Source organism: Heteronotia binoei, chromosome 1 (assembly GCF_032191835.1).
Source record: "Heteronotia binoei isolate CCM8104 ecotype False Entrance Well chromosome 1, APGP_CSIRO_Hbin_v1, whole genome shotgun sequence".
NCBI classification, from domain to species: domain Eukaryota; kingdom Metazoa; phylum Chordata; class Lepidosauria; order Squamata; family Gekkonidae; genus Heteronotia; species Heteronotia binoei.
Genome location: NC_083223.1, coordinates 203,067,547 through 203,077,681, shown reverse-complemented (window position 1 = coordinate 203,077,681; position 10,135 = coordinate 203,067,547). Strand labels below are relative to the sequence as shown.

General features: G+C 38.9%; 1 protein-coding gene across 7 annotated transcripts in view; it reads right to left on the bottom strand.

The window, feature by feature from the left end:
- Positions 1–212: 212 nt before the first annotated feature.
- ESRRG (estrogen related receptor gamma) overlaps positions 213–10,135 on the bottom strand; it is an 817,641-nt gene continuing 807,718 nt past the window's right edge. For all 7 annotated transcript variants that reach the window (XM_060246714.1, XM_060246723.1, XM_060246761.1 and 4 more), the window contains one exon: positions 213–4,046. In XM_060246714.1, coding sequence (XP_060102697.1) covers positions 3,802–4,046 — 245 coding nt within the window. In that variant the 3' untranslated portion in view covers positions 213–3,801. The remainder of the gene's footprint in view (positions 4,047–10,135) is intronic.

Below are 10,135 nucleotides of genomic sequence, written 5' to 3'. Positions count from 1 at the left end.
GTAATAAGCAGAGACAGGCTGAATATTTAAGAGTATTCAAAATGGCCTTGCTACACTGAAATGTATTCTGACAAGTCTTTATGCTTCATGTAGCTATGTTCCTACTTTATCTTAAGAGTATACGTGCTTATTGCTCTAATAAAGGTGACACCTCTTGAGCTGATTCTTGGATACAGAAAAGCAAAACAAAACAAAACCCACAACACAAAAAATTAAAAGCAATTAAAAGTGGAAGCTTGTTTAATATTGCTCTACCATCATCCTGAAAGGCATAATAATTTGAGTTACACATCTGAACTGATTGGAGTTACAGAACCATATCTCCTTTTTGCATTTAACAATATATACAATATAAAATAAATACATTTACACAAATGGACATTGGTTGGAGCACACAGTATGATACACATCACAAAAATATACAGTTGATTGCTTTACAGATGTGAAGCCTGTCTACAGCTATAGACATGATTTTTTTTAATTTGTAGGTTTTTTTTCTACTGGTTATTATGCAACTCCTGGATTATAATAAGCAGCTTAATTCAGTTTTTCCCCCTCTTTTGCGATCTTTGCACAATAAGACTGCCATAAAGTGTTTTCCTAGGCAGGTAAACAAGAGACGCTTAAATAATTAAAATACAATTACCAACACCCATTTTCTCTTCCATAAGAAAAATAGCAGTTTTAATTTTTTATATCTTTTTATGTTAGCATTTAAATGCAAAATAGTGGAATAAGTACAACAATCTGATTTGATTGAAACAAATGTGCAACTTCCAGGAGCTGCACAATCATATTGCTTTAAACAAGAAAAAAGAAGGAAAAAATAGCCCAGGGTACAATGCATCAGAAATGTCTTCTTGGCATTAGCATGTTGAACTGAACAGGAGCCAAACAAGAATGCAAAAGGCCTTCATGATGCCCATTAATTTCAATGGGGCTTGTTCAGAAGAGATTCCAGATGAATTTTATCCCCTCTAAATGAAATTGTTTATAAGCTTAAAGCATACATTTTTTGAATCTTCCCCAGTATTTCGCATTAAATAAGTGTTGTGAAAGTATCTTTCAGCAAGGTTTAATATTAATTTTATTCTAATGCCTGTGCAGTTAATATTTGTACAGCCATGAGATATTTGTTCATTGCAGCTCTGAATATTACTGAAAAACAGAAGAAAAAATTGCACGGTGTTTCTACAACACATATCCATCTTCTTTAAGTCTTTGTTTTTCTTTTCTGAGTGTGTTGATTGGATATTGACCCTGAAACCCAAGAAATTTTCAATATGATCCGACAAAAACAATATTTATATTAGATATTTATATATACATATATAGTGTAGTTGAACAGTAGTAACTTAAACCCTGCACAAATTTTCTGGAAAATAATTTTTTCTGCACTCTTACATATATAAATAATTTTATAGAATCAGCACCTTTCCTCCCCACCCAGGAGTTGTAAGGGTTTGTCATTTTTCAAAAGGGATGTGCCGATTTCCAAACTCCTATCACAGCTATTAATTTCAAGTTATTGGCCATCTGAATGAATTGCTAATGATGATTTATCTAGGCTCACACAACAGTCACTTCTCTACTGAGAAAAACACAATCTACAAGAGAATCCCATATAGCTAATGAGAGATACACAGTATTTCTAGCATAAGGTTGATGCAGCACCATCATCAACCTGCTGTATTTTGTTTAAAGCACACAAAGTAGCAATAGTTTTGGAAACATGTCTGCACAAACGAAAAAAAAAAATAAGGTTTTTGCAACAAACACAGAGCAAGTTAATAACAACATCTGAGAGATGACTGGATGAAAGCTATATTTACAGCATTTAAAAATTAGACTTATCTATAATCTTGAAATATTCAAAGTTTTATTTCTAAGCTATACATAGGTATTCTATAATAAACCAATACAGAAATTATCCCTTGTTTTGAAAATATTACGATTTCAATGTGTATCTGTCCATAATGAGTACTTGGTTGGATTTTTTCCCCAAATCTCTTAATTATTACTAGGAAGAACCTTATTACCAGAAGGAATAGAATATACTACTGTAGTCTCCTGAGGAATTTTACATCCAATATTGTCTCTAATTCTACCCTGTGTCTATAAGCACACACCACAAGAATCCAAACACCACAAGAAGAACAAGACAACTCTTTGAATGCAACATAAAAAATTCCAAAAAGCACAGCAAACATGAAACATTGAAAAGCTGAACTACATTTCTTTCGTTTGTTAGGATTACAATTTTAATTACATTTGTGTACATAGAATAAGGTTGTTCACATAGTACAGGGAGCAGCTACTAACACTGGTACATTGGTATAGCATTTGATGGAGGTTATTGTTTATTGGTTATTTAGCGACTGTAGTTTTTTGGGGGGGCATCTAATTGGTTTATACGTTAGATTACACCTCTTAACAGTCTTAGAAACTGACTTTCATGCCATGATGACACTGGTTGAAAAAGCAGATATAATTGATTAGGCTTTTCATTTAAAAATGGCAATCTACCCAAAATAATTTTTTTTATAAATTAATAAATAATGTATACAAGTGCTAAGTTATTGAATTTGGTCAGATGCTGACTATTCTGATATCTGATTTTACCTTATTGCTAGTGGAGGTGGAGGTGGGTTGGTCTTTCAATAAGAAGTCTGCAATTTTTAAAACGACAGACCACATCACTAATGAACATTAAGATTGTGGAACAACTGCATCTTGGTCGTACAGAAGCGCCTTTCTAACAATCTCTTTAGATTCCTACTTGACATGGCATCTTTAGGCTACTCAGATTTATTGTAGGTGTAATCTAATTGTTTCAGTTAACACTTAGGTATAAATTGGAACTCATGCAAAGAAACAGGATGTTTTGGACCAGACTGGCACACAACATAAATTGCATCCGTGATAATATGCACCTTCCCTTCAACTATTGCTTGAGTAAGATAAATTCCCACATTAACAAATGGCTGAAAATTGGTAAAGCTGGTAGAAAAAAATCCCCCCTTAGTAAGAAGAACCAAAACATTTTGTTTAAAAAAATCTTCCTTCAGGATTTATTTGTCCTTCGTTAATGTTCGTCATTGTTCAAGCCAGCACAAAAAAATGCAGTGTTTATTTATTTTTCCTCTTTAGTATTGCATGAATGAATAAAGCTCAAACTATTCCCTGAAAAAGTTACATTGTAGCTAACCTAAGAAATATCTGGAAGACTTGAAAAAACAATTAAGGAATCAAATGGCTGTAACTGATCTAGATGGAAAATGCCATGATAAGAAGCAGCCAATGCATTGTCATCGAAGTCGTCTAATTAGAGGCTGCTCTTGTGAAACCTAATACTGCATTCAGTCAGTTCATCGTGTTGTACTGTACTGTACTGCTAGGTACGATGGTTTGATTCCTTTGTCATTGGGGTATTGTGGTTCGTAATAAGTTCACTGGCATCCATATTATGGATTTCCATCCTTTGGCAGGCCTGGCTTCCATCTCTCTTCTATTAGAGACCTCTTTTTAAAAGAATCAGCAGCAAAGGGGGAAAAATAACGAAGAAAAGAAAAAAATAAGAACAGGAAAAGAAGAGAGAAATGTAGAAGGAAAGCTGCATCAGATAAGACACAGATTATAAAGAGGTGAAAGCTGCTTCTCAGTCTTGCTGCTAAGTATCAGTGCAGTCATTTTAGTTTCCTTAATTTAAACACTAAAGTTTCTTTGCTGTTCTTTTTTTTTTCTGTTTTCCCTTTCTTTACAATTTCAGCGTGCACAACTGGAAGGCCCAGGATGCTTTAGTCAGACCTTGGCTTCCAGCATTTCCAAAAAAAGTTTGTGCATGGGGACTTTGCCTTCCAGTTTGATGTTGTAGAAATGCTGCACAGCTTTAGTGGAGGTTTGCCTCAGCAGTGGCAGAGTCATCAGCATCTTGCCAGCCCGGCGTGGGTCTTCCATATGCTGCCCCGCCTCATAATCCTGCAATGCCTCATGTAAGACATCTTGAAGTTTCTGAACAGCTTCAACATCTTCTATGTGCATTGAGTCTGCAAGACAAAAGAAGCAAAAGCAGTTTTCAGTTTCCATGCCAGGAAGCAGGATTATAACACCAATGCTGTAAACTGTAACTTGCACCGTAATAAGTAATGGTACAATAATTGTTTATGGATTTGCATGGATTTACCCAGCATTTTCTGGGCTCTCTTATGAGTAAGTTAGATAATTACCCACTTATTACCATATTGACCTTCTGGAAAAATGTTTGGGTCTCTGGTGTAATTACAAATATGTAATTGCTTCCTGTAAATGTACTTGGTTTATATAGATTATGAGAAATGAGTGTTGAAATCTGCATTAATATGCTCAAAATGTATTTCTTAGATGTGCAAGAAGCTCATACCATTGTGGGGCTGTAAAGCACTAATTCTGCAAGCAAACTGGTCAGATTTTCAGACGTCCAAGGCTACTTCACTGAATAATTAGGAATGGCAAAGACAGTTATAGTTTGGGCAAAATTTACTCACAGAATAACCTGTACAAAAGCATAATTCTTGGCCATAGACCCCATTTCTCCAGCAGACAACCAGGATCCAACAAGACTTAGGCTATTAGTAGTCTTTTCAGCAGAACTTTTTTTTGTAGAAAAAGCCCAGCAGGAACTAATTTGCATTTTAGGCCACACCCTTGACATCACCTTTGTTTCACACAGGGTTTTTTTGTAGAAAAAGCCCAACAGGACCTCATTTGCATATCAGGCCACACACCCCTGACATCAAGCCAGCCGGAACTGCGTTCCTGTGTGTTCCTGCTAAAAAAAAAAGCCTTGCTTTTCAGCAAAAGTTCCACTCCACTGATGGAAGAGCGATCAGTCCCATTCAGCCCTTCCAAGCAGCCTCACCTCTGTCACCTGGATTCAGCCTATTCATACACTGAATTAGGGCAGAGATGGCCACAAATGGAAGGTTATTTATATAGTTGAGTGCCATAAGCATATTGTTCACATCCTACTCCAGAGCTTTGGACTATCTCATTGGGGCCTTACATGAGAGATAACAGAAACTTGTGGCATCCCTCTCCTCCTCATTTCTGTTCCCAAGGGGATCATTCAGCATGTTCTGCAACCCTTGGGACTGGTCTGGTAAAAACAACTGAAACCATATTCATAGTGCTCTACCCTATTTCACCCCACTTTCTAGACATCATATGATATGGTCTACTATATCAAAGGCTGCTGACAGATCTAATAAGAACAATAGAGATATATTCTCTTTATCCATCTGAGACAGCGATCATCCCTCAGCAACCCTAAAACCATCCCAATCCCAAATATAGGCCTAAAGCCTGATTGAAAAGGGTCAAGGCCAGATGTCTCATCCAGGTACTTCTGCAGCTGCTTTGTTACTACCCATTCAGTAACTCAGAAACATAGAATCACAGAGTTGGAAGGGGAAATACAGGCCAACCCCCTGCTCAATACAGGATCAGCCTAGAGCAGGGGTGGCCAACGGTAGCTCTCCAGATGTTTTTTGCCTACAACTCCTCTCAGCCCCAGCCAGCATGGCTGATGAGAGTTGTAGGCAAGAAACATCTGGAGAGCTTCCGTTGGCCACCCCTGGCCTAGAGCATCCCCCAGAAGTATTTGTCCAGCTGCTGCTTGAAGGCTGCCAGTGAGGGGGAGCTCACCACCTCCATAGATAGCTGATTCCACTGTTGAAAAACTCAGTACCTTCCCATCCTTAATTTAAACCCATTATTGTGAGTCCTGTTCTGTGATGCCAACAGGAACAGCTCCTTGCTCTCCTCTGACACCCCTTCAAATACTTAAAGAGAACAATCACGTCTCCCCCCTTGTTAAAACAAATGTGTGGGGAATAACTTTCCATTTTAAAAACAATTTTATAAACAAATATCTCCTGAAAGAAGCAGTATTTTTTTTTAAACCCTGACAACTAAGAGGTTAGCAAAGCAACAGGGTTATTATTTACAAATAAATGTTCCAAGTTGGGGGGAAACCTTTACAGATCCTTCTCGGAAGAAGGTGCTTAATTATATACATGTTTGGATCATTTGACACATTTTATTGATTCTCATGACAGTTTATCTGTTATTACACACAACAGAGTCTTATGGAGGTTCTACATGTTTAATAATTCTGGGTTTCAGTGAATACATGCCCTACAAAGCATGTAGTTACAACATTATTCATACACTATGAAGATTTCCTCTCCTGTATAGAAATATATTTAAAATTAAGTACATAAACAATAATAAGGAGGGACAAAGATGCAACATTGCAGATCTTTTTTTTTTTTTAAGAGGGTTGGCTCTAACCACATTTTTCCACAGGTTAGAAAAAGGAGAAATGGGTCCCCTTTGACAACCAAAAGAGCTACGTTTGAGATCATGGGACCTGCATCATCAAAGCTGCATAGAATAGAGGTTGTAATTAGGGGAATTAACCAAGACTGAGCGAAAACACAGATTAGATCCAACCCAAGGAAAAGGGAACTTCATGAAGCTAATTTTCAAAAGCTAATTTTCAAACATTCTCCCCATTATCATCAGTCCTAATTTTGTGTCTAATAATAACGATGCTAGAGAAAGATGTTCTATAAAGCAAAAGAGAAATGTAGGAAGTAGTTGGTGACTGGACATACCAAAAGGTAGATAGCTGCACACCATAAAAATAGGGAACAGAACAATACTTTTGGACAGCTCAGGATCTCTGTTTCACAAGATATACTTTCAGCTGCCTGATACTTCAGGAAGTACACATCGTTGAACTGGAGATTATATATATATATATATATATGCCATTTTTCAAAACAGCCCTCTTTTTATATATATTCTTTATATATATATATATATATATATGAAGAGGGCTGTTTTGAAAAATGGCAAACAATGTTATCTGTATTTCATTTTCATGACTACTAAAGCCAAGTACAACAATAAACAAAAATTTATTAAGCTCAGAATCAATATATTGAAAACCTAGTTACAATACAGGTATGTGGCTGCATCTATCACATTTCGATCCTACCCATCTTCCAAGAAACTTAAGGTGGTATATATTTTATCCTTGTAACAAACCCTTGAAACATGTTAGGCTGAGTGATACTGACTGCCTGAAGATCATCAAGTGAACTTCATGGATGAGTGACACTCTAACCACAACTCCACACTATCTTTAAGAAAAGATCTTGTGGTACCAGGTTCAGTAACAGATAGTTGTTCCTAGGATGCCCAAATTTCAAGCTACACTGCCTCAAAAAACACTCAAGAACGCATTTCAAGCATGTTCTTTATAGCTCTGCATCCCCTTACTTTTCATCAATATATATGGAGTCCCCCCCCCGCCACCAACTTCCCTGTCTTGTAGACTTGGTCACTGTAGTCCTCTCATCACTGTGGCTCAGTCCAGAGCTTTTTTTGTAGCAGGAACTCCTTTGCATATTAGGCCACATACCCCTGATGTAGCCAATCCCCATGGAGCTTACAGTAGGCCCTGTACTAAGAGCCCTGTAAACTCTTGGAGGATTGGCTACATCAGGGATGTGCGGCCTAATATGCAAAGGAGTTCCTGCTACCAAAAAAAAATGCCCTGGCTCATACATGGCAATGTGTCTTAAAGATTGTATATGTCCTCTGTGGGCCTTGAATGTTAGGAAATTATCATCTCCAAATGTCCATCGGGCTTGAAAGAAAACACTTTGTTAAAGGTAGGGGGCAGATGTGTGCGTGGAAAAAGAAAGGGCAGTTCTGATGCTGGAAAGAGCAGAGACTAGGGTTGCCAAATCCAATTAAAGGAAAATCTGGAGACTTTGGGGGCGGAGCCAGGAGACTTTGGGGGTGGAGCCAGGAGACATTGGGGGTGGAGCCAGGAACAAGGATGTGACAAGCATAATTGAACTCCAAGGGAGTTCTGGCCATCACATTTAAAGGGACAGCACGCCTTTTTAAATGCCTTTCTTCCATAGGAAATAATTAAGGATAGGGGCACCATCTTTTGGGGCTCATGGAATTGGACCCTCTGGTCCAATATTTTTGAAACTTGGGGGATATTTTGGGGAGAGGCACTAGCTGCTATACTAAAAATCTGGTGCATCTACCTCAAAAAATAGCCCCCCCAGAGCCCCCAATACCCATGGATCAATTCCCTATTATTCTCTATGGGAATCGTCCTCCACAGGGAATAATAGAGTGTCTAGTAGACATTTCCCTCCCCCCCACACTTTCTAAAGGGGGGGAGGGCCTCCATACCAGGGAATCCCCCCTCCCTCTCTCTCTCACACACACACACAAATACTTACCGTATTTGGTCTTCTTCTAGCAGAATTTGCTCGCTGTGAAAACGAAAGCAAGGCTGCACAGGAAAAGAAAGGGAGGGGCCGTTCCTGTTTCCTGTGCAGCCTTAAAGGGACACATTTTAAAAACGGATCCCAAGCTGTAAAACAACATGATGCCTACAGGTATGTTCTCTCTCCCCCCGCCCCCAGATTTTTTAAGAGCGGGGGAGGAGGCTGAAAATTCGGGGGTCCCCCGCCAGGGCGGGAGGGTTGGGAAGCCTAGCAGAGACAGAGTCACTGATTTATGGGCTGAGGTATTTTTGGGGCCGCAGAATCTCCCTCCCCCTCTCCAGCATCTGATATGTAGTACTAAATCTGCAGCCCTATAGGAATATGTCTGTGACACTTCCCATAATCTCCTTTTATAGTCATAAATAAAACAAATACTAGAAAAGCATCCCAAGTCTCCAGGGCTCTGCTATCCAAAGGGAACAAAACCAGGTAAGCACTAGCCCTTGGAACTTCTCATCACTCAAGAGAATTGGGGAGCACATAATAGGGCTGCCAACCCTCAGTTAGGATTAATTGATATTAATCTCAATGTACTGTTTATCCAAACTTTCTATATAGGTGAATAGTATATCTTACAAAGTTACACCAAAAAGGCAGTATGTTCATGAGCTCAAAAGTCGCTATGTCAATATACACATGAATGCCACCAAAAGGGGGAAAAATCCCAATGTCCAGTCTTCACTTCTTAGGGTATATAGACATCCTCCAAAGAGTATCCTGAACAAGGAGTCAACTGAGAACTTAAGCGATTCTGCACTAGCCCCAGTCTCTCGCTCCTCTTCTCCACAGCACTTCTATCCAATTTTGCACAAGCTGCCTCAGAGCCGAGACTTGCTGCCTCTTTCCCGTAGCAAGCAAAATCCTCTTAAAACTTGTTTCTGCTTGCCTCTGGAAAGAGGCGGGGTGAGTCGCAGCTCCGAGGCAGCTTGTGTGAAATTGGAAAGAAGCCCTGCAGAGAAGATAAGAACGAGGCCGGGACAAGCCTAGTGGGGAATTGGTACTTATTTCATATTATACTTCTTCCCAGCAGGACCTCTGCAAAGCTAAAAATATACAATAAGCTGCAACATACCAACAATGACAAGATATTGAAGTTTTACGAACCCATACAATACTTACATTTGGTATCAATCTACAGTCCTTGACTTATATAACAATATTCATAATTTTGCAAAGCTCAAAACAAGCATTAGGCTGTAACATAACAATAAAATTCAAGTATTACCCTGGGAAGAAGTGTAATACAAAACAAGTTCGCAGTCAACTCCTTGTTTGGGATACTCTTTGAAGGGAGTCATGGTAACCTAAGAAGGGAAGATTGAACTTTACTGGACATTGGGATTTCCCCCCCTTTCAGTGGCATTCATGTTTATATTGATATAGAGACTTTGGGGCTTATGAACATATTGCCTTTTTGGTGTAACTTTGTAAGATATACATTGTAAGATTAACATGTGGAATTCACTGCCACAGGAGGTGGTGGTGGCGGCTACAAGCGTAGCCAGATTCAAGAGGGGTTTGGATTAAAATATGGCGCAGAGCTCCATCAGTGGCTATTAGCCACAGCATATTATTGGAACTGTCTGGGGCGGTGATGCTCTGTATTCTTGGTGCTTGGGGGGGGCAAAGTGGAAGGGCTTCTAGCCCCACTTGTGAACCTCCTTTCTTTTTTGGCCACTGTGTGACACAGAGTGTTGGCCTGGATGGGCCATTGGCCTGATCCAACATGGCTTCTCTTATGTTCTTATTCACATGTATAGTAAATTTGGATAAAC